Source organism: Numida meleagris, chromosome 5 (assembly GCF_002078875.1).
Source record: "Numida meleagris isolate 19003 breed g44 Domestic line chromosome 5, NumMel1.0, whole genome shotgun sequence".
Taxonomy (NCBI): domain Eukaryota; kingdom Metazoa; phylum Chordata; class Aves; order Galliformes; family Numididae; genus Numida; species Numida meleagris.
In genome coordinates, this window is record NC_034413.1 from 47,840,961 (window position 1) to 47,866,558 (window position 25,598).

A 25,598-nucleotide genomic window follows, 5' to 3' on the forward strand; every position below is an offset into this window, starting at 1 on the left:
AATCTCCATTTAGAAAGGGTCACCTCATCCTATTCCACTCCGCCTTAGCTGTCCAAAACTAAATAAGATCAGGATGGGACCCTGTTTAAACAGACACAGCATGGAATATTAACTAGTTTCTGATGATGTATTTGCTTAGTAATTTTCAATCTTTCAATCCGATTAATAAAAAAATGTGCTGTATCTATGGAAACAAATTGTGGAAAATAGCTTTTATGCCTGAGGAGTTCTCAGGGAAAATGGTTTAGCAGTTTTAGAAATCATAGCAGATGTCATCACAGCAAAACTTGGGGCATTGCCCTGTAGCCGTGAGTGGCGTGTAGAACATGTAGAACACTAATGTTGTAAAGCAAAAAGGCGAAATCCCTTTTATTTTAAATTATTTAGAATAATAGAATCACAGAATATCCAGAGTTGGAGGGAACCCATAAGGATCATCAAGCCCAACTCCTGGCTCCACCCAGAACCACCTGAAACCCAAACCTCATGTCTGAGCATTGTCCAAATGCTTCTTGCACTCTGGCAGCTTGGGGCCATGACCACTGCCCTGGGGAGCCCGTGCCAGTGCCGACCACCCTCTGGTGAATTAGCTTTTCCTAATCCCCAACCTGACCCTCCCCTGGCGCAGCTCCATGCCATTCCCTTGAGTCCTGTTGTCATTAGAGAGCAGAGATCTGCGCTGCCCCTCCACTCACCTCATGAGAAGCTGTAGGCTGCCATGACTGAGATTAAGTAGCTCTTAATTTGTAATAAGGAGAGGAATGTAAACTGGCTAAGAACAAGCAGGTTGGTTTTAACTGCATTTCAGTCACAAATTGTTTTTGCAAATTATATTCATTCATCATTGCTTTTTTTTAGAATTCGTTTCTCCCTCATTGCTGCTTATGTGAGTTGCTGTATACTAATTAAGGAGACATCCTAATACAAGATTGAAATAATATGCATTAACTAATGACCCCCAGACACATTTTAAAGGAAATTAAAATTACTATATGGGAATAATAAACACTATTGCAACAAATTTGTCACTGTTTTATTTTCCTGAAAATCCTCTGTGTGTAACTTTGTCTTCTGCCTGGCTTCCTGCTGCAGAGCTGAAGGAAGCATGTGCGTGTTGCTCTTCTCTTTTTCTTTCACACATTATTTTCCTGGCTAAAAAGTGATGGCCAACAAGAAACAGTTTTAGGAAGTTTCCTGGCGTTAGTAATTCTAGCCCCAAAGGCATTTTTTCCCCCAACCCATCCTTTTATCAAGGGAAGAAAGATGCAAGAAAACAAATATATGAGAATAAAGAATTGTTCAACTTGGAATTTCATTTGTGTGGTTAGTGTCCAAAATCAAAGTTCATTTACAAAATCATTTGATTTAGTAATATTAAAAAAGGCTACTGAAAATAAAGAGGAATAGTCTTCCATGTTCTCTTGAATGTAAGCTGATGCAGAAAGAATGCCATGTACTGCTTTTAAATTTTCCTCATTGCCACAGATTTTTTCACACCTTTGTTTCTGTGCACCAGAGTGAATACTTTGAGATGTGTAGGAGTGGTTTGAATGGCTAAGTGATAGAATAAGCCAACTGAAAATAAGAAATATTATAATTCTATACTATGCATCACAATGGAAAATGGACTTAAAAATAATGGGCTTGAGCAGAACATGCCTTTGTACATAATACAGCAAAAAAATGCAATTGAAATTATTGCAGATTATGGGTAGACTTTTTGGGATTACTTGACTGAGTGTAAGTAATTTTTAGGACTGGCTTTGAGTTTGTGTTTACAGAAAGCTACATCTTGCACCAATTCAAATAAATGTATATTCATACAAAAACCAATAGATAATCAACCCTCAAAATACCAGTGACCTGTTACATAAACATCCTTTAAAATGCAACGTTAGCTGTTTCTGTCTTTATTTCCCAGATAGGTAGTTGTCTGCAAGTAGGTGGAAAAGGGAACATAGAATGCACTGACTTATAATATTTTATTGTTTATGCTTGCTTGTTTAAGTTTTGCTGTGTGCAGCTGTTTATGGTACAAGGATTTATTTTCTTTTTTTCAGATTGCTTTTCTTGCACAATAGTTAAATGGTGCCTAAGTACTTTTACTAGTAGAAAAAAATCTAATGGTTTGTTTGGTATAAAAGTTCATTTTAGCTTTGCCTTGAGGATTCATTGTTAAAGAGGGGATGGGATAAGTGCCCATTCAAGTTACATTTTTGTGTATTGTACACAAAGCAAATAGCTTTCCCTTCTTTTCCGTTACTTCCTACAGTATCATGTCATCACTTGGTAGATGCACCCACTTGTTCAGTTTGCACTTGTCAGGAAAGTATTAAATTTTTACTCTCATTAAACCTCAGCAGTGTATTTGTAATGTGATTGTAAGCAGATAATACAACTTTAGGGTGCTCATACAGATGGTTATGCTTCAGTTGTAACTGAATCTTTTATGGTTTTGGTCTGCACGTTCTTAGAACTTCCATACTGCATTTTAAGGAAAAGGAACCTCTTTTATGTTTAACCACTGCAACTTTTAAAATCTACTTTTCTTCAGCCAATTGAACAGTGTTCCAACATGTTGACTATTAAATAGTCTTCTCTGAAATAGTGTGAGCAAATGATATCTCCATCTGTGGTCTTCCTTGAAGACTAAATAAGGGAGATATTATATCTAAGAACATTTTCAATATGATGAATTTGCTGTTGTAAAGGCCAAATTTATGGAACTTTTCTAGTGCTGTATTAGTATTTGGAAAGCATGAAGACTGGATTCATTCACATAAATAAGACTGTAGATAAGGAAGAAGGAAAGACTGGCAACTGTTCAGTTAAAATAAATAGGAATATCAGTGTCCCATTGCTGGTCTGTAACACATTTCACTTAGTATCTTTGAATTTGAAAGGCCTTCTGTAGAGTAAAGGTGCCTTGAATATTTTCCAAGCTTTACTGTAATATTTAGCTCTGAGGGTTTCTCTCATGTGTCTTTCTTTGCAGTTTTAAGCTCTTTGTGAAAAAAACCGGATGACTTTTTTTGAATATTTTTGTAGAAAAACAAAACAAGAAGATGTATAGCACTCAGTCTTAATGACTTTGGGTAATAGAAAACATCTTCAGTGGGATTTATATGATCAGTACTCCCCATGATCCAAGGTTTAGCTAAGGACCCAGACCACTAATGGCTTGAACTAATGTATGTATATACTCCGTAAGTAATGTCTCCTATTTATTCCATGGAAAGTACAACGCCTACAAAGAGCACAATTACATTATTTAATAGAAGAAAATCTTGGCTACAAAATGCAGTTTTTCAACATAGTCACCACCATTAGCTATGCATTTTCACTGGTGATGAACAAGAGCCTGCATGGCTCACTTACAAAAATCTGCGCCAGTGGAAGTGACCCACTGTTTCACAGCTGCTGTGATGATGATGTTAAGAAAATGCTTCCTACACAGTCCATCTTTCATCAGCCTGGACATATGGAGGTCAGAAAATGCCAAATCTGGATTATATGGTGGCTGTGGTGGAACAGTCCAGCCAAGATTGGCAATGCGCTCCACTGCCTTCAAATTGGTATAGGGCCTGGCATCATTGTGTTGCAAGAGAAAGGTTGTCTTCTTCTCTGCCCTGACTTTGGGTTAAGCCTTCAGCTTAGTAGTCATAGACACCATGTAGCAGTCAGAGTTTACAGTTTTTCCCAGTTCCAGCAAATACAGAAGGATCACCCCTTTCCTATCCCAAAACACAGTGCACATCACTTTACCCACTATGGACTGCATCTTGAACTTTTTCTATGATGGGCAATTCACATGTTGGCACTCCATGGACTGCTATTTTGATTTCTGCCTCATACTTGTGATACCATATCTTGTCACCAGTAATAATACAATACAGTAAACTGCCACCTTCAGCCTTGTATTGGTTCAATATATCCTGACAAAATTGCACATGGTATTCTTTCTGTTCCTGTATGAGCACTTGTGGGACCCACCTGGCACAAACTTTGTGATAATCCAGGGTTGCCACCATTGTTTCCAACGCACTGAAGCTGACATTCTGCTCTGTACACAGTTCTCTGGTTGTACTCTGCTGATTCATGCAGATGAGCTGATAGAGATGCTCTTCATCTTGTGGTGTGACAGTTCTGCATGGCTGTCTGGAATGTGGCTTGTCTTTCACATCGCTGTTGCTGCTACTGAAATGCACCACCCACCACCTCACTGTGCTCATATCCACTGTTTGGTCTCCATAAACATTCAGCAAGCATTGATGAATGTCAGTGGGTGGCATTTTCTCCTCACAGAGCAATTCAGTGACACACCTTTGCTTCATAAGAACTTTCATGTCAGACGTCATTTTGTCAGACTGCCCCTCTGCTGCCATCTGTCACATGGCAACAAAATGTAATGGGATACTGGTGGGAAGGCTCAGCCGCTACTGCTGTACCACCAACAGCTGCCTCCGAAGTTCTGGACTTCCTTTCTTTTTTTTTTTTTTAAGAGAAACTAACAAAAATTCAGCATTTTGTTTACCTGGTAGTGTTCGCAAACAACAGTACCCACACCAGCCTGCTTGTTGCACTCTTAGCAGTTGCCTTCAAACAGCCACTGTAGGCAGAGCTGCCCTCCTGCATCAGCTCTTCAAACTGTATATTCAGACTTTAAACAGGCATTTGTCTGCTTGAACATCGTCAAATAGATATTCATGGATTTCAAATTATTCACTTAAATACTTTAATGAAGTAGAACCGTAGTTACAGTTTACATAATTTGCTTTTCTGAAATTCAGTGTGTAATTTATGCAAGTTTTCAAGATGTTTTCTTTATCAGTTAATTAAAAATCCAAAATATTGTTTTTCAAATGTATTCTCCTGTTTACTCTTTTTATTCAGCAAATAGATTCTTAGCTTGGATCCCAATAACTCTTTTCTGTATGATTAAGTCCTACATGTACATATATGAGAAGGACAATATAATGTAAGTAATAGGAGGATAAAATGCCAAGATTTAATTTCTTTACATGACTGTCAGTCTTGTAAGTTCATCATTATTATCCTTGATGCATATTCTTAGCTTTTAAGGAAAATGCCAAGTCTAGTTAGAAGCTATTGGAAGAGCATAAATTCTTCATTGGGGAACTCTTTTTTTACTTGACTCCATGTTATTTCTAGAATTTCAAAGGCAATTTATGTAGTGACTGGCAGTGAACAGATTATGGGTAAAAATTTTCTCTGCATTACTGTGATTAGAGTGATGAGTATTTTGGTTTTGTCACCCATTGCTTGTTTTCTTTGTCATTGACAATTTACTTCTCCTTTGTTTCTTTTCAATTTGAGCTCCTCACCATGTCTACAGATATTCTGTGGTATGCCATGGACTTATCCTGACTTTGTATTAGCTTTATTTGTACTTACACTGAATCTGCAGCAAGACTGTTGAGAATGTAAACCTTGCACTGGTTTTTTTTTGTGTTGTTTTGTTGCACTGCAAAAAATTTTTCCTAAGCTGTAGTTTTTATCCACATGGCTGAAATCTTACATAATCTGAAAAAAAGCACTTTGGGAAATACTCTTAGATTATGAGAAACTTGTGATGTTGTATAATTTAAAAATTTCCAGCAAAAGCATTCTGCTTAGTGCACAAAATACTAGCTATTAAGAACAGGTGGAGTATAGGAATAATCAGAAAGTCTGGATTAAAATGATTTATCTTTATGATTTTTTTTGACTTAGGAAGGCCACATTTATTTGATATGTACACCAGTGCCAAATGCAATGCTGTAATGTATCACATGCTATAATCTTCGACATTTGCCTGAGTTTTTTTGGCTACCAAATATCTCACAATCATTAAGATTTGGATTAAAATAATAAGCTTTAGCCTACAATGAGTGATATGAAAAAACATTAGAATGGGTCTTAAAAGGGCCGACTTTATTAACTTAAGGTCCTTTATGTAAACTGTGTGTCAACAGTGTATGAACAAGCTCTGAATTTCAGATGGGGGTAAAGTGAACCATAATGGCCTTGGTGAACTTGTCCATTTATGGCCTACTATTGTGTCCCTTTGGCTCTGTCCTGGATTTCATTAAGTAACAAAACACTGCTTTGCATGTTTCTATCTGCCAAGAAAACCGTATTTGGCAAACTTGTACAAGGTGGGTGTTGTTGTCTTTTAAATCCTTGCAGCTTTCAGTCCACAACTTTTAAAGCAGAACATTTTCATATTTGAGGTGGTTGGGCTTTGTTATCTGAAAAAATAATTTGGAAGAAGACTTTCTGGGGTTCATTTGCCTTCAGCAAAGACTATAGCGCAATTTAAATAGTTCTGAACAAGTAGATCAGGCTTGCAAGTAACTCAGTCTGAGCTATCATTGAGAGCTTCCTAGCCTTCCTGATCTCTTGAGGAAATCTAAAACATCTATCTCCCATCTCCTTCTCCTTATTACTGCCGTTGGCAAAGTTCATAACTGAGGAAAATTTCCCCACTTTTCTTTATTAGGATGTGATGGATGAAGACTTAACAAGGGTAATGGGAAAATTAAAAAAAATCAAAATAGTAGCTCTAGCTTGCTTAGGAAATATCTGCTGTGTTGGAGTAACTGTTTTTATCTGCTAGTAGTTGTGTGAAGCAGTGTTGAGAGATGTCATTTATTCTGCTGAAACAAGTAACAACTGCATTTGCCCTCCCAGCACTCATTTTAACCAAGTTCACCAACTTTGTTAAAGCAAAGTGTATCTATTATTGCAACATTCACAGATCTTTTTTCTAAAATACTGTTTTGTATTGCACAGTCTATTGTGATGTTCTTACAAACAGAAATGTAATTGCTGGGGTTGGACTCGATGATCCTTTTTGTCTATGTGGATTTTATGATTAATGTGAAGATATTTATTGATTAGGAGGGCAAAATTAAGAAAACATATGTGAGAAGACTTTTCTCTGATGAGCATTGTCTTTTTTCAGTAATTGGCCTGAATGCCATGGGCAATGCTGAATAACCTGATTTTCTGGTTGAAGTAGCAAAAATTTTTTTTGCACTGCATCTAAACTTTTAGTCTAATGCATAGAAAAACATTTCCAGAAAAATAGCTCCTTTCTTTGCCTTGGTTTTTCTTTGAAGTAAGGAGTTGGGGAAATGAGAAGGGAATGGAGAAGGGTTTTAATATCTGCTAGCACTTTTATGGGTTTGCTTTTCATAGCTTTAATTTTTTTTTTTTTAAAGAAACATAGACTATGTGGATGTTTTATTGCAACCAAAAAGCGTTTATGCTCAGATATGTTTTATTAATAGAAATCCTGTGAGCAATACAAATGTGCACAAATAGAGATTACTGAGCTATTGTGTAAGTTAGTATTAATTGATTTCAATAAATTCCAGTCTGTATGAACAAATATAATTGTTTTTTCATGCAAGTAATATTTTTTGCATATGTAAATATATATGCTTGGAGCTCTGTCAATCTGCAGAAATTCCAATGTGGTCTTTTGTGAGATTACAGAGTGCTCTGCCAAGTGTACTTTTAGATATATTTTCTGAGCAAAATTGGAATATAAAAATTTACTGAGAAGTGTTCAACTCAGGCATTTTCCTGACAGTTTTGCAAAGTCAATAACAGTGATGACGAAAGTACACTTTGATATCTACCATAAAAAGTCAAATAAATAAAATGACTTGTAATCATCCTTTTACTATTGTCACAAATGTGAAACCTTGCTAAATGTCATAAAGGTTGGGCATGCCAGAAGTATTCTTCAGCATGGATTTTTCCATCCTCTCTTCTGTGCTTTGCTCACCATACCATACATTTTTCTGCAGTAGAAAGTACACTTTCACCATCTCAGTATATCAGAAGTAATTGAATTGTGACACACAGCATATGTATGTCTAGAACTAAAAGTGTATTTAGAAGAACTCAAATCTGTGCTGATACTTACTTTGAAGTGCATAAACCGTGATAACAGCAAGGAACACCCAATGGCCTAAGATCTTGTACCTAGCCAGTTCAACATACATTTAATCTATCCTTAATTTTAAGAACTATTTACAGAAACTGTATTTGGTTAAGTAATTTTTTATTGTCATCAGCAGATAATGTCAGTCAGATGGCTCTGAATCTGCAGAAGGCATTACTTTTACTAAGGCTTCACTGAAATTAAATTTGGAATTTGAATCAATGCCCAGTAATGATGTCAGCTGTAGCAGATTAAATTTGCTAAGGTCTCTTCATTTTAAATGTGTTTTTAAAACACAGCAGATAATTCTTCCAGACTTTGGCCTTTTAATGTTTTTCACCTTTGTTTAGGCTGAATGAGCTGTAATGTTTTGAGCTTTTGAATATTACATTTAAAATCTATTTTGTAGTACCTTTGCATACAAAACCATGGATTTTATAGATGCATGCATTTCAGCAACAATTTGTGAGTAGTAAGACACCCAATATTTTTTGTCTTCTGCATACTGCTATAATTCTTTTATATATATATATATAAGTAATGAGAAAAGGAAGGCAGAGAAATAATTACTGACATGAGGTATTGTCTAGTACTTATGTTCAGAGATAAAAAATACAAAATAGTTCTTCAAATATTTAATAGTGAAAACAGTATATAAGACATAGCAAGATAGTTACGTAATTCCATTTTCTCTCTCTATGATAGTATTGTGTATATTAAATATACCTGGCCAAGATTTTCTATCTTTATAATGAGATAATTCTGTTTTTTTTCCATCTGGTGATATGCTTATGATCCAAAGCCTGAAAATTGCTAGCCTTTTTATTTTTATCCATTGTTATATTAATAACAGTGTCATTATTATTTATGTTTAATCTGCTAAATATCTCAATGACATAATTGAATCAATGGCATCCTGCAGCAATGAATTCTGCAAGTAAATTATATAGTCTACATCCTGCTATTGGAGAGAACGTGAAATGTGCAGATTTCAAGTACTTCTTTAAAGTAACTTCTAAGTAATTGGAAATATGAATTGCCAACTTACAGCAGAGCAAAGCACAGCTTTTGCTAATGCAGATTTATCCATGGTGACAGTGCTTTGCCAAGTGGTAGAATTCCAGAGCCCCAGTTGTAGTTGACAGGGTCCTCTGCAGGTTGTGTTGTCCAAGCCTAGGTCAAGATGCTTTTATAAAAAGTGAAAAAAATAATCACTGGAGCACATTTTTTCTGTTTTCACATATCAAAATGTAATAGCTTTACTTCAGAATAGGATCACAGTAGATATTTCCTGTTGCATAAAATTCCTGCCCCATGACAGAGGCCAGGTCCTCCATGGCACTGCAGCCCTGAGGCCTTGCTGCACATGGCCCCTGGGCAAGGGCCCGCGTGGTGCAGAGGGCTGCATGGTTGGAAGGCGTCCTCTGTGATTTGTGTATTGAACACAGGCATCAGCCTTGGAAAGAAAAGTGCTTCAGGAAGACCTCAGTAAGAGCTGAGTCAGGCCTTATCCAGATGGAGGAACTGTCTGAGTTGGGTGATCACTTTCTCAAGCAAAATCCCAAAGCAGAACACCTTACAGATTCATTAAAACCGATATGGGCTCACCGAAGTTTCGCTCTATGTGAAAGGTAAATGAAAAACATACTGCATATGTAAATACAAACTACTTCCATAAAGTTCACCGAGATAATTTAAACATTGTAAACTACTTGGACCACTTTTATAAACACGCTGATTATACACACAATACCAGAAAAGTAGATTTGTTTTGACTAATAATTACTGGCTTTCCTTCAAATCTTTGAGGAGGACATATAATCTTGAGGAAGACCAGTTAATCTTCAGGCAGACTGCATTTAATGAAAGATTTTTTAGCCTGAAATAAAAATTTACATTAACTAAAATCTTGTACCAGACTAAAAATGTTGCACGTGGATTGGTAATATTTTGTTCATGCCTATAGGAACCTATATTGAATGTTGATGTTAAAATAAGACTTAATACATGTCATATTTTCCTCCATTCATTTTTCCATCACAAAATAGCAAATACTCATAATATAGCAAATACTTTTCGTATCCTAATACACAGCATTGCTAAAAAGAAAACCAGAAAAAGCAACAAAGAAGGCCGCATCACCAGGAGATGTTCTGGGAGAACTATCTGTTTTGTTAGAGTAAACAGAGAGAGAAACAGTTGACTTTTTTTTTTTTAATTTATATTTGTAATTATGGAAATATTCCCCAAATTCAGAATTTTGGAATTCTCAGAATAAGTAATGTCATTCTTTTATCAGGGGAAAAACAGTATGTCAGGTTTGATTTCCATTTCTAAATTGTCCTTTGCATTGATGATAATCAGGTCATCCCAATTAACGTCCATTTAAGCATCAAATACTAAAAAGTGGTTAACAGTATAAAGATGCTTCAAATAATTCTGAACTATAGATAAATCACCAGTCCCCTGGATTCTTTTACTGTTTTTTTGTTTGTTTGTTTTTCTTACATGTACACCCAGCCTACTGATTTTAAATACGAAAAAGCTTTTTCTTCAGCTCTTACTCATCTTTTATTAAAACTCACATACATAGATAATCTGATTGATGAGCTCATCAATATTGGCAGCTATCAAATATATGATGCTTTTGTTAACAAATACTATATAAAAAAAACAACAAACCAGACAAACAGAGAAAAAGCCCATTTCGTCTTTCTGATGACCAATGAAGATACTTCACAGAAAACAGCTGTGGCAGCACAGAAAATAGAACTTTTGGAGAGCTCATCTGGGACACTGATTTCACAATGGAGTTACTTCAACACTGGCAATTGTTTTGATCTTGTAAGAGCTACAAATAAACCTTTTTGCTCCAGATTTAAGAACTCCATCTTGTTTGGTTTATGAACAAGATAACATAAATGGAAAATGATCTGTAGGTATGAAAAAGAAGGAAGGAATGTGTTGTACAGAGGATGTATAAAAAAAAAAGAAGGAAAATGGAATAAAGATGCTATTGTTGGGAATTGGAGCTAAGGCACTTGGAAATAAGGGGCAAGTTTTTTATACAAAAGAATAATTAAACACAAACAATGTAGAAACATGTTGGGTTCTTTCGTACTATTACATATTATTGTAAGCTTTGAAATAAAAAAAAATCAGTGTTTTGTAAATATATGCTTCACCAGTATTATTGCTTGTGGAAGTAAAATTAGTGTGCTAATCGGTGTGCAGCGATGCACCTGGCTGGGTGAAACCATACACTTTTCAGATAAAAAAACCATGCATTTATACTTAGTGCTATCTATAGGACATTTCTGGATAGTCAGTTTCCACTTTTTATAAGAAAATGACTGCATTTTGTTAGTGGAATTGGAAATTTGATTTTACTAGTGGTGAGAATTTTTCTGAGTAGCTGAGTGTTTGCGTGCTTATAATGTGCTATCCCATTGCTTCTTTGTGGGATCTTTCGCTATCTTCTTTTTTTCATAGGATATTTTGGAAAATCTCAGCTCAAGCTAATTAAAACACATACTTTCAAAATAAAAAAAAGAAAAAGAAGAATATACAAGGGGCCATCTACTTTTCTGATTTCATATTTTGCCTGATCTTTTCTCAAGCTTTAGTGAAAAAAAATTCATTGTCAACCTGGATGTCCAGCTCCAGTGTTTGACTTTCACAGCTAGGGAATGTTTCTGCATTTCTAACCTGGACTGCGTTTGTTATAAATTCATCTAATTAGTGCTTTGTCTATCCTAACTAATATTGAGAATGATTGAATATTTTTAGTATTAGCATACAACATACATAAAAAAGCACTGTATCTTACCAAACTACAATTATTGTATCCTTTTTTTTTTTTTATGCTAACTCTATTCTTTACTTACAATTATCTATACTTGTGCTATTCTTTATTCTTGTCCACCTTTGGACTTTAATTTGCATACACATTAAAACTGGGCAGCTGTGTTCACCTGAGATCTCCCAAACATTTCCTGCATTCTGTGCTTAAATCCTGAAATTTGCCCTTTTTTATGGCAGCAGGGGGACCTTGTGGAGCAGGGAGAGCCCTGACCTGGTCAGGTAGGCATGTCAGATCAAGCAGAAACTTTTCAGCTTTTTTTTCACATCTGTAAGCTGATACATCCGTGCTTGGTTTATGCTCAGTCTATGCTCTGTTTCAAGGGCAACTGTCTCATGGTTCTATTTAAGATTTTTATGTTTTTGAACACAGCAGCAGAGTTAGTTCACTTCTCCCTGTCTGCCAGTTTGACAAAGGTTCCATCAGAATTGACCTCCAGGCATTTTTTTTAATCAGTAGGAGGCTTACAAATGTTTACATGTGGTAAAAATATTCAGAAATTACACTGATGGAGATGAATAAAGGCAGGAAGCACATTCAAGAAAATGGCAACTTAGATTCTAATAATAAGTTAACAAACAAAGAGAAATAGAGTAAGATATCCCCAGAAAGGATCCTATGAGCTCAGATTAATAGGTCTTACTCTTCTTTTACACTTTTTTTTTTTTGTGTAAGTCCCTGTCACGAGTGTGACTCCACCAGCATCAATGTCAGTAGTTGTGCTAAGACAGTGGGCGTGGTAAGAGCTGCAGTAATGGTGGCTTTCCCTTCCCATGCCACCAAAGTGGCTGTAGGATAATGCCAGGTACAGAAACATTGCAATGAGAACAGATTGTGGTGGAGGAGTTACAGCTCTTTCTGGGTACACAAAGCTCCTTTGGTTGTACACCCCTTACAGAAGTTGTCAACTTGTCACTCTTGTGCTGCTCCTCTAGTGACACCATTGGAGTTCAGTGTGGTTCAGTGGCTCCCTGGCCTTGGGATTCAACCTGCAGGTGGGAGTAGCTGTGCTGACCTCTGCCAACGGGCAGTCTTTCAACAGACATTTAATATCCTCTTGTTCAAGGCTCAATAAAGCATGAATTAGTAAAGTAGATAATTAATTATGCTTTTAGAATCTGTCATTCTAATACTTAAGTAAGAAACAAACAGTTTATTTTTAAAAACTCATTTTGTTACTTGTGGTTTTGGTTTGAATTAACATATTTCTCTCATATTTTTTGACTGGGAACTGTATTCAAGGATATTAATACCAAATCATGGGTCGATATGAAAAACCTGTCAGAGGGATGTTTTGCCAGTGCAACATTAAAACTTCCCTAAACCTTACCTTTACACTTTGGTTGAACTTGCCTGTTCCAGTGATATTAAACACAGTTAAGTGATACTAAACATCTGACTGTCAGTGAGTTTTGCTCTTGTCATTAATCTTGTTGCATGCTAGACTGTTGAACTAATGTTTAAATGTGCTGCCAGTTTTTACCATCAGTTGAATACTCCACTCATCTGTTAACATGTTTAAAAGCCAAAAGCTGGATTCCATCTTGCTGGAATTAAGATTAAAATTCAGAATATGCTAACAAAAGATGCTTCTGATTTCAGCAGTGCTTAGTTTTCAAGTTATGTAGCGAGTCTCTTAAGTACAGAGATTCTGAACAGACTAATTCTAAATCTAAGTGATTCTAAAGTGATTGGAAGCTTTGAAAATAAAGGTTGAATTTGCTGTTTTTCTCAGATATCCTATGTATCTCCTGTCATTTTGTACTATATATTATATCATCCAGGTCAGGTTGAAGGATGTAGGGAACATATTCTTGGTTCTTTATTAGACACTCTCTCTATATTTACATTTCTAGCACATGTATACAGTACCAATGACTCCATCTTCTTGTTAACTGCAGCAGAAGGCATTTTGAAAAGCTGTTATGTAAGATTCCTTCTTCATAAATCAAGGGAGAAAACCACTGCTTCTACAGATACAATTTTTTTAAAATGTTAAAATGAATGAAAAATATTTTTATATATCGTAAGAAGCACTTTTGCATTGAATAAAGACATAAGAAATACCACGCTTCTCTCACTTAGTATTCTGTTTCCAATGATGGTCAGGAGAAAATACTCAGAAAAGGAATATAACAAAGAGGAGGTACTTAAAGCGATCCTTCTCTGATACGCTTTTTTAACTTACGACATTCGGCAGTTTGTAGGCATTATAAGCTGGATGTTGCATCTGAACCATTTTGTTTAACAGCTGTCATTGGACTTGCACTTAATGTATTACCTAATCCTTTTTATAATAATTTATGCTTTTAGTCTTTGCCATTGCTCCATGATGTATAGTTCCACATTTAATAATGCAGCTCCGGTAAGGGTAGATTCCCTAAATTCAATTTTTGGTTTGAGATTTTTTTTTTTCCTCTGTTGGCATCTGTTTCATTGTAGTCTTTTATAAATATCAAGAGACATTTTCTTGTTGCTATGGTCCTTGTGGAAGAAACATATATCTGAAGTGAACAATTTTCTTTGTTGAGTAGTTGTTGAGTGTTTGAAATAATTTCTCTAGACAACAGTTAGCTGAGACAACTTTACTACATGCTGGCTTTGTCTACACAAATCTTGCACCATGAGCTAGTTATTTTCTTTGCCTCCTATGTGGTTCTGTGGGACAAACTGGCAGATGTTCTGTCAAATCCAGTTTTCCTTTCTCCTTTTGCCTTTTATTCTGTTCCCTCTCTCTTCCCGAGTTGTACGCCCATGCCAATAACTTGGCAGTTAGTTTTCCACAGTCAACCACAGCTTTTGTGTTAAAAGACTTGTATCTTACCACTACCTCTTTGATATGTGATTATCAAAATTATAGAGGCTCCATGAATACTTCGAAATAGGAGATCAAAAATATGTGAAATTTAATAAAACACAGTGTCCTCTGTTAGGAGCACAAATAATCCAGTACATTAATATTTATTCTACAGCTGTTGATTCTACACTATGTGGGCAGTCTTGCCCTCTTTGCCATTGAAAAGTAGCAATCTCATGTTATCGTGAAGCAAACCATTATCTTTGATGTGACAGTTTATTTCAATCCGTGTGTCTTATTTCTCCAGTGCTGCCAGTTTTAGAATGGTTTCTTTCTTCTTACTTTTTTTCCAAAAATCAACATACTCATTTTTCAGCCAAACTGCTTCTTGAGCAATTCTTAGAAGTTAGTTCTTTTTTCATGAACAATTCTCATGTACATGAATGTATCTAAACTTCAGCTTGATGCTACTACAAACCAGGGTGTTCATATTTTGAAAACCTTTAGTCTTCAGTGGTTCTCTAGTCATGTGTTTTGGGCAAGGTAACCACAGCCTCTCATTTCTTAAAGTCTTACAACTAAATACTGAAAAATTATGATGAAATCATAGCAAGGAAGACCTCATAACTATTCTGTACTTTCCATCCACTTTCATTCAGACATCCAGTTTGTTTCCCACGTATCAAAGTTATGTTTCAGCTTAAGTTAACCAGTGAATTTCTACTGACTAGTTCTCATATGCCTGCAGCTGGATGTAGCATGCAACTGGCAGCTGAGCAGTGTTGAAGCCCCAAATACAGTAAATCAGACATAGCAAAAGATACTTTAAAAAAAAAAGGGAAATTCTCCTTGTTGGCTCTCTTTTTTTTAGGTCATCTAATCATTGTTAATAATTATTCACCTGTATTAATCCCAGCTTTTACCTACTTAATTGAATTGATGCCAATGCACTGTGTAGGCCGTATGTGTGAATCTCTCAAATTGCTATCCATCAATTATGTAAGACTGCTAATTTTATTAACGTATTCTATGGAGACAATATTACTGTAATATCCGTATTTTACCACTGCCAAATTGTTGAAGACCTATGTATTTAAGTCAAGTCCTTTGATTTTAGTAAGAATAGATACTTCTTTTTCCTCCACTATGCTTCTTTCTGGTTAACAATGAACACTGTTGGGCACAACAACAAAGCTAGACGCTGCTTGTGAAGAAGGAGATTGGACATTGCAAATGCGGGTGTAGCAGACAGCTGGAAGGAGACACTGCAAGCACTGTGTGGCAAGCCAGTCCTCTGTGCTAGGGCAAGGATTGAGCAATGAGATCCCTGTCCTACCATGTTACCATGGCACACTCGAGCCCACTGGCATTCAGTTCCTCAGTAATTAACTTCCTGACTTGTAATGGTACTGATCTCTACCTCTCACCCAGCAAAGAAAGAAGTGGAATGCTTTATTTGCCTCAATGAAATACGTATCAGTGATTGCTAGTTGAGAAGGCAGGGCATTCAGCATATAAATCCAATCAGGTCCAGTACCACCTGTGTCTACTTAAAAAGTATTTTTCTTTTTTTCCTTTTGATGTTTTCACATTTCTTAATTGGTTCATAGCCCTTCTGCAGCTCCTCCACGGGGACGATTGTGCTATCAGATCTGGAGGAATGCATGTTAACCTGGCAAGTCACCTGCAGGCCTCTCGTTATTCCTTATTCTCCATCTATGGGTTGTGAAGATAATTTCAAATCATAGAATCACCAAGGTTGGAAAAGACCTACAAGACCATCCAGTCCAACCATCCACCTACCACCAGTATAACCCCGCTAAACCATGTTCCTCAACACAATGTCTAAACGTTTCTTGAACAGCTTCAGGGTTGGTGACTCCACCACCTCCCTGGGCAGCCCATTCCAGTGCCTGACCACTCTTTCAGAAAAGCAGTATTTCCTAACGTCCAGCCTGAATCTCCCCAACTTTAGGCCATTCCTTCTCGTCCTGTCACTAGTTACAAGAGAGAAGAGGCCGACCCCAGCTCACTACAACCTCCGTTCAGGTCATTATATAGAGCAATAAAGTCTCCCTGAGCCTCCTCTTCTCCAGGATGAACAACCGCAGCTCCCTCAGCCGCTTCTCATACGGCCTATGCTCCAGACCCCTCACCAGCTTCGTCGTCCTCCTCTGAACATGTTCCCGGGCTTCAATCTCTTTCTTGCAGTGAGGGGCCCAAAACTGAACACAGTACTTGAGGTGCGGCCTCACCAGTGCTGAGTACAGAGGGACAATGATTTCCCTACTCCTGCTGGCAACACTATTTCTGATACAAGCCAGGATGCCATTGGCCTTCTTGGCCACTGACAGCTGAGCATCGACCAATACCCCCTGACAGCTGAGCATCGACCAATACCCCCAGGTCGGTTTCCTCCACACAGTCTTCCAGCCACTCTGCCCTAAGCCTGCAGTGTCGCCTGGGGTTGTTGTGGCCAAAGTGCAGGACCTGGCACTTGGTCTTGTTGAACCTCATCTCAGTGGCTTCAGCCCAGAGATCCAGCCTGTCCAGATCACTCTGTAGGGCCTTGCTACCCCCAGGCAGATCGACACTTCCTGCAAGCTTGGTGTCGTCTGCAAACTTACTGAGGGTGAACTCAATGCCCTCAGCCAGGTCATCAGTAAAGATATTGAAGAGAGCAGGCCCCAACACTGACCCCTGGGGAACACCACTTGTGACCGGTCACCAGCTGGATTTAACTCCATTCACCACCATTCTCTGAGCCCGGGCCTCCAGCCAGCTGTGTACCTGTCCAAGCCATGGGCTGCCAGCTTCTCCAGAAGAATACTGTGGGAGACAGTGTCAAAGGCTTTGCCGAAGTCTAGGTAGACCACATCAACAGCCTTTCCCTCATCCACCAGACAGGTCACTCGATCATAGAAGGAGATCAGGTTGGTCAAGCAGGACTTGCCCTTCATGAACCCATGCTGGCTGGGCCTGATCCCCTGGTTGTCCTGCAAATGCCATGTGATATAAATAAAACAGTATATTTAACTTCTCTCCAGAAGCAAGGGGTTTATTTAAAATAAAGCTCTAATTCTCCTCATCAGAACCTGCACAGCCCTTTCTTGCTTCCGTAGCCAATCTCTCATTAGGTTAGCTGCAACATTTTCCCAGCTTTGACGTAGGTTGTTTTCATACTAACTGCGTGATTCTGGCATAATAGTAAAGGTCTCTTAGTATTCGATACTGGAAAGCCAATCAAATTGTCTTTTACTAGTGAGTATATTTTAAACTAATTGCTTTGCACTGATGTTTATTCCTACTGATGTGAAACATTTTTGGATGGAAAAAAAAAAGAGCTTAGAATATGTTACCATGAAGCATAGGTTCCTTTCTGACAAACTGGAATAGGGAGTTATATTTTGCCTCAACTGAGAGTGAAAATCAATACTTACCTTATTTTAACATGACTTCATGCTGAATAACTGAAGCTGTTCATTTTAGTCCAGAAATATTAAGCAGCAAATTAAAAATAAAAGTAAAAAAAACCTGGTAAATGAAGATTATATTTCTATAGGAGGAAGAAGGACTGCAATAACAACTTGCTGGGACTGTAACACAAATACCAGGTTAGCTAGGGCAGGAGCAGAACAGAGTAAGTACAGGAAATAGCTGGAGAAAAACAAATTAATATGATTTACCATCTCAGGTGTTATCTTTCTGGTTGACTTGACTTCCTAAAAATACCTGCTTCTTGTTCAGTACTCTGGATCCCCTTTACACCAGTTTGTACAACAGACGTGTATTTCTGAGCAAGTCAGGCCAGCTGTAGTTCCTTCCCTGCTTCCCTTGTTGCACAGGGGTAGTTTTGGTTGCCCTTTCTTCCAGCAGCAAACTCCTGCCCTGTGCTGCCTCGTGAGCCTGTGGGGAGCTGCTGCTGCTGCTGCAGCTATTCTTAGTTTCCTCATGCCTCCATGAGGATCGATTTGCTCACATTTCCAGCATACCTACGCAAATAGCATACCTATTTTTTGTTTTTAAATGGTTTGTTTCTTTCTCCTTAAGAGCACACAGAACACTTGCTTGGGCTACTTCCTTGGTTTTCTTGGTTTTCTAATGACTCTTTCTATGTGTTTCCCGCTGTTTCTTTCATTTTCAGAGCCTGGTCAGGTGATTCTGTTGCAGGGCTTTCTGCTGTTTCATCAGTATGGGCTCACAGGGAGCAAGGTGTGCCTGGTTCCCTTTGTGTGGTTCTGGTGAAGTTCACAGGTGTATCTCTGCTCACAGCAGTGTTGTTTGGGTGGTTTATTCCTTCAGGAGGGATGTTACCTGCTGATGATTCTTCTCTCCAGTAAATCAAAGCAATATATTTTCAAGTGCTTGTTTTCTTGGGGAGTGGGGATAGAACAAATTACATGCACTACTTTTTTTCATCATAGATTTTGACAAGAGCAGGGAATACTTTATGAGAAAAATTAGGCCCTTAAAATTCCCCTCTGTCCCTGGAGGTTGATGTGGTTTCTATAAATACTTGTTTTCTTTGCGTTGCCTCAGAGGTTTGGGAGTTACCAGAGGGAAGAACCCAGATCAGTGTGAGAGTTCTCATTAGTTATTCCTTGGAGAGATCTTTACACTCTTCCCAACCTTAGTAGGACTCCATGCACTACAGGAGTGGAAAGCTGGGAAGTTTCTAAGTGGTTCCTCAGAGAAGTTTCAGAGATACTGCTGCCTTTTTAACCAAGTAAATGCTTTTCAGTTTCTGAAAAAAACAGTTGTTTGCATCTTCACTGTTGTTTTATGATACTGTTTGAAAATTTTAAGAGAGATTTCTCATCCCATGAGTGTTTTTTGGACATGGCTAGTAAAGTTTATAGGAATGATGATTATATGTTTGAGTCAGGAATAATTCTGTGAAAGTCACCAAAATAAGACCATTTTAAAATTGTGCATGTGTTAAAACAAGAAAAGTAAATGAAATGCAGTGTTTAGTTATCCACCTGAGATCATTGCATAACAGATGCATCTCATACTGTTTTATAACTACAACAGAGGATATTTTAAATCTGTAACTTGTGCAGGAGAAATTCATCCTGGAGAAAGTAAATTGTTAAGAAATTTCTGAGGAGTGCTAGGATTTTTTCAAAGCAGTGAGCCTCTTCTTTATTTTTCTGTAAGATCCTCAGTGCTTAATGCTTTACCTTTTTCTGCCAATTGCATCAGATGGTAACCTCTTGTCAGCTGACATCTTTGTAAAATTTAATACAGATAAAGTTTTCTAATTAAAGCCATACTGGGATATGCATCTCCTACCTTAGGCTCATTCGAATTGACATCTGAGAACCCTGGTTTACAGTGATCTGTCCCAACTCAGTGCCCCTTTCCTGGCTGGGTGACACCAACAGCTGGTGACAGCAGGCACAATGTCTGCCACTTGGCACTCCCCCTCTCACCTGGCTTCTTGCACAGCTCTTACTGAAACAAACACAATCTCTGACAGAAGACTGTGAAATATTTGATTATTTGGCTTTTGCTTCAGAAATGAAGATTGTTTCTGATTCACCGCAGTGCTGTTTACACAGTACAGGAGGCACTCTACAAAGCCAGGTCTGCGGCTGGGCAAGCAAGGAAATCCTCTCCTTTGCCCTCTCCAAAACCCAGTGTTGGCTGTACACCCAGGTGCTTAGCTCTGCACTTGAAAGGCAGCCCTGGCAATGTGCTGTGTGGCTGGCATACCTTTTAGTCCTCAACCCCTGTGCTGTTTGCCTGCACTTAATAGTTTTGCTGGCAGACATACACGCGGTGCTGTCCCGCAGGATTTGCTGAGCAGGCTGTCTTGCAGCTGCTGCATTTCCCACCAGTTAAACTGACAGCAACCTACTGTGTGGAGTTGCTAGGAGAAGGTGAATAGTCATCATTACAGCATACTCCTTCAGTAACAACCTGTAGAGCTCTTTAATTTCTCTTCTGCAGGGATTTATACTTCACTGCCGACTTAGTGTTAGTCGGTCATTTTCTTCTCAAGAAGCTGGTAGATATTTACTCCTTAAGAATCAATTCAGGATCAACTAAAGAGAAGAAAGCGCTGGCATTTGAACATGCACTCTTTATAGGGTGATGTGGCTGATACTGGCTCCTACCATCTGCTTTCCTATTGCAGCCTGTTTCTCCAACCTGCAGAGCAGAAGCTTTTCTTTCTTTCCTTCTGGATTGTTAAAACCATTCACATTTATCCTGCATGGCAATGCATTATAGTCCATTTTAAGGAATCTTTTGTGCTTCTGTGCATATTCCTACTGCAGGCAAAGAGCGTGAGGAAGAAGCCTGTGCAGGCAGTCGGTAGTGTAGTAGCTGGCTCACGCGTATGGATTAGACTCGTGAGGTCAGAGGAGCTGTGTACTGCTCTGTGCTGGTGTGGGGGGGAAGAGTGGATTTTTCTACCCAAGTGAGTAGCGATTCAGGCAGAATCATCCCTCAGCTCTTGTAATTCTGATGTGTTTTGATGTGAAAGCTGCTACTGTCTAACATGCGTGGATCTTCTGACATTTGTAGTGGACTGAGGAATGCTTTTACTTGCTGCTGAGCCTGACTATAACTGTATCACTGTAGGACAGTAACGATGGGGGCTCGAGCAACGGAAACAACTCGGGAATTGGAAAGCACCTCTATAAAGTATCAGATAGGAGGACATGCAGAGAAAATGTGGCAACGGCTCAAAGGAATGTGAGTACTTCCCTCCTTGGCTTTTGTTCTGTTCCTTGGGAAAGACTGTTTTCATCTGTTCGTTAAAATGACTAATTAGGAAATGGGAGAATTATCCCTAAGCTGTGAATAGTATTTGCTCTCATAATACAATACATCACTGTCTTGTATCATGGTACTTAGATTAATATTGGATGCTGTGTAAGGTTCAGCCACCTCATTTAAAAGACAGATGACTAGTTATCCAAATTGAAATGCAGGTAAGTCCTTTCATGTTTACACTCACTTAGCTCTGATGTGTTTTTTTGAATGTTATCTTCAGAATCAGCATTGCTGGAGCTGTTCCATCATTCCTGCCAATATATGTAGGTAAGTATATTACTGCAGTTCCATAGGAAGTATCAGTACTTTGCCTTTTGAGAATGCAAAGAAGTCTATGTTAAAAGATACCTAGTTATTAGGAGGATGCTATGTCCCTGTTTTTGTTTTTTGTTTTTGTCAGTTATTTTGGTGCTTAACAATGCCAAAAACTGATTAAAGGACTGTTTGAAGGGACCACCATGCACCTGCAATGTATAATTCACTATGCTCATGAAAATTTCAGTGTAGACTTTTGGTGTAAGTGATCAGTAAACAAATGTCCGCAACATGTCAGAGAGAAAGTAAACTAGTACATTCTAAACACCTTAAATTTCAACACCTCTTTCATGTACTTGTCTGTTTTTTTTTCTCTGAAAGCTGATGTCATGATGTTACAAAGAAACAGACACGTTATGAGTTTTGCTTTAGAAGTGATGAAAGGACACTCATTTTAGCTAGAAGGATTTGAAATATTGAGTTTCTAAAGGTATGCCACAGTTACTATACAGTCTTTCAGCTGTTGAAGAAAAAAGTTTGACTGAAATCGCTGCATCACTTTGAGTGCTAAGTGTTGAATGCATTGGCTGAGGCTCTACCCATTTCTCCTGTGCATTGAGTAGAGATTTGAGCTGACTGTCGGAAAAGGAGTTTCTGCCATCTGCTTTCTTTCACAAGAAAGTTTGTTTGCATCTGAGGAAAGCAACTTTTCAGTTGTGGTCAGGAATTTGTCAGAACTTGTTTTTTATATGCTTCTGAATATGTGCTGTGAATTCTATCATCTCTATCATTCATCAACTGTTTAATATTATCCTTTTTTGGCAAACATGTTAGCCCTAGAAACCTCAAAGCGTACCTAGCAGAGTAAATATTTTGCCTGATGGCACACATCTTGACTTTGAGTTTCACACACAGAAGCACAGAATCACAGATTTGCAGGGTTTGGAAGGGACCTCCAGAGATCACTGAGTCCATCCCCCCTGCTAAAGCAGGTACCCTACATAGGTCACACAGGTAGGCATCCAGATGGGTCTTTAATGTCTCCGTAGAAGGAGACTTCACAACCTCTCTGAGCAGCCTGGTCCAGCTCTGTGTCACTCTGACAGAAAAGAATTTCTTTCTTGTGTTAGTATGGAACTTCCTGTGTTCCAGTTTCTGCCTGTTGCCACTTGTTCTGCAGTTGCTCTCCACTAAAAAGAATCTGCCTCCATCAATTTGACTCCCACACTTCAGGAACTTACAAAGTTGTAAGATTCCCTCTCAACCTTTCCTGCAGAGACCTCCATCAATTTGTGCAGGCTGCTATTTATGTGGGGTCTAATCTGCTGCTTTTGTTCATTTTGCATATTCTCTATTACCACCAGGGTAAGAGTGGTGTTTCTTGGGCTGAAATGTTTTTACAGAATTGTTCCATTAAACAAACAAAAGCAAATAACTAAACAGTAGCAATATTTAGTAAAACAGCTCCATGAAATAAGGTTCAGGCTTCTTTAGGAGTAATTAAAACAATGGTTGGAGTTTGTAGTGTATCAAAATCAAACAAAGCTCACGTACTTGAAAACTGTCTTTCTTATGACGGTTACGACGGCAAGGCAGCGCTAAAATACTTGTATTTAAAAAAATGGGTTATATTATTACATAAATGCTCAGCTGAGTATTTCTCAGACTTCCCAATGATTTTAGTTATTCCCTAGTCAAAAGGAAATCACTGACCAGTCAATGTTCTGACGGGAAAAGTTCAAAGAACTGAATTTTTTAGAACAAATCTCTATATTGAATTTGTAGTTTAAATATCAGACATTAAGGAAAAGGATTAATTTTGCTGGTGCAGAGATATGCATGTTTTATGTAGGAGGAAAGATGGACAGATAAGTAGAACCAATGCTGATAATCTCATTTGGGAAGAATTCCTTTATAAATTGTCAGGAGAACTGTTTTGTCTTAGAGAGAGAACTTTTAGTGAAACGGAGTATGTGTGAAGGTAAATTAGACCCTTATAGCAATATTTCTACACTCTAGTCAAGATGTAGAGTGAATTATGGGGCTGAATCTGTTCTTGCTCTAGTCCAGCTGATTAGAGTACAAAGTACAGTCTACTATACTTTGTCAGTTGAGAGTTCTAATTGTCTTCTTGCAAGCAGGTCATTGCTTCTGAAAGATCATTAGATTTCATTTAGGTAACTGCCTAGTTAGTGTTTAAAAGATACACAGTAGGCCCTTTCTTAAAATAGTATTTCACTTTAACACGTCAGCTTTTTACATAATCTACTTTTAAATAAAGATTTGTATGCAGAATTCCATATACATTTAAACCCATAGGTCTTTTTTTTTAAAATCACATTTTACTTTTATTTTTTGTTTATTTTGTAAATGCAGCCTGTTGTTTAAGGTAGTTGAATTGAATACAATTTTCAAAGAATGAGAAATCTGCATATGAGTAACCAATGAGAAAACTGGGGAATGTGAATGACCTTAGATGGAAAAGCCTTTCTACATAGTTTCTACTCTAGCAAGTTCCATGCAAACCAATAATCTACTGCTCTTCTTATGTCCTGCAGTAAATACTTGGATATTTAGAATAACAGAGAATCCATACCCAGCTTCTACCTGGTCTGTGTGGCCTTAGAGCCAAGTTCTGCCTTCTGCACTGTAAGTCAAAATCCAAATCTTTTCATACTGAAACAGCAGCAGAAACTGGAGCACTGCTGCAAATGAGGAACTTCTCTGGCAGAGGAGAGATTAATTTGAAGTTAATTGATCTTAGCATTGGTACTAAGTTTATTGATGTGTGAGTATATAAAACACAAGCACACTGTAACAAGACTTACTTATGAAAAGAAATTGTGTACACTTGACTCGAGCTTCTGGTCTTTGAATTAAGACATTTTCAATACGCAGACTGCAAGCTTCTACTGCTTCGTACTTCAGGGAGAAAGCAGAAACAAATAACAAGAGTCAGCAAAATATGTTGTATAATGGTGTCATTTAAATAATTCTTTGTTTCTCAGAAGAGTAAAAGCAAAAGCTGTTCAAACCAAACTGGGATTGGTGCTGCCTGCCTCAGGGATGTGTTGCATATGTTCCTCTCCAGAAGGAATCTCCTCATGGCTTGTCCAGGTGCATCCTTCTCAGAGCATTTAATGCCACTGAGTTCACTTCTCTCTTAGCCTTTCACTCTGTGAGGTAGGACATTACTTTAGGCAGTAAATAAGTCCCCAGTTTAATTGTATTCTGGTGTCAGCAGGACTGGAATATTTGCTGCCCAGGAGAGCTCTTCTGATACTGACAGAGAATAGTAGTGAGCACTGAAAGAGAAGCAACTTCTTTTAAGTATATTGCTTCACAACCCAGAGAACTAGATTTAAAGCAGATCTCTGGATGCTCACGGGCTTTTCAGTGTTTGGTATTCTCCTTAATCTGCAGATGACTTAACTCTGAGTTCCTCATTATACGGAGGAATGGTGCACAGTCTGTTTACAGTATGCCTTGGCTGTCTGCCACTTCACTCAGTGTCACACACGGAACAGGCAGATTCCCCCACAGCGTACCTTTTTTACAAGCAGGCATCTTCTTTGCAAGTAGTTTCTTCTGTCTCCACCACTGTTGAACCTAGTATTAGTAATGAGTTCAATTTCTGAGCTTTTAATTCACTAGTGAGAAAATAACTTTTTTTCATAGATAAGTGTATTTGCCAGAATTCTTTGGGAAATCTCTGCATAGAAAAAGTTAAAATGCAGCATCTCAAATGTCTCTGGGATTTAAGTTCACATGTAGTTAAAATAAGCTACTTCATGTAATTGTCACTGATTTAAATCAGAGAATATTTGCTATTGCCATTGCTGTCCTAAAACTAATTTGTGCTAAGTTGGATGGGAAAAGGGGTTGAGGAAAAACAAAATCTTGCCTCATCTTCTTCCCTTTCTGTTACTTTGCATCCAAAA

At 37.9% G+C, this 25,598-nt stretch overlaps 1 protein-coding gene across 2 annotated transcripts in view; it reads left to right on the forward strand.

Moving 5' to 3' along the window:
• PDE1A (phosphodiesterase 1A) overlaps positions 1 to 25,598 on the forward strand; it is a 218,950-nt gene that overhangs the window by 37,836 nt on the left and 155,516 nt on the right. For both annotated transcript variants that reach the window (XM_021398637.1, XM_021398636.1), the window contains exon 3: positions 21,208 to 21,321. In XM_021398637.1, coding sequence (XP_021254312.1) covers positions 21,218 to 21,321 — 104 coding nt within the window. In that variant the 5' untranslated portion in view covers positions 21,208 to 21,217. The remainder of the gene's footprint in view (positions 1 to 21,207; positions 21,322 to 25,598) is intronic.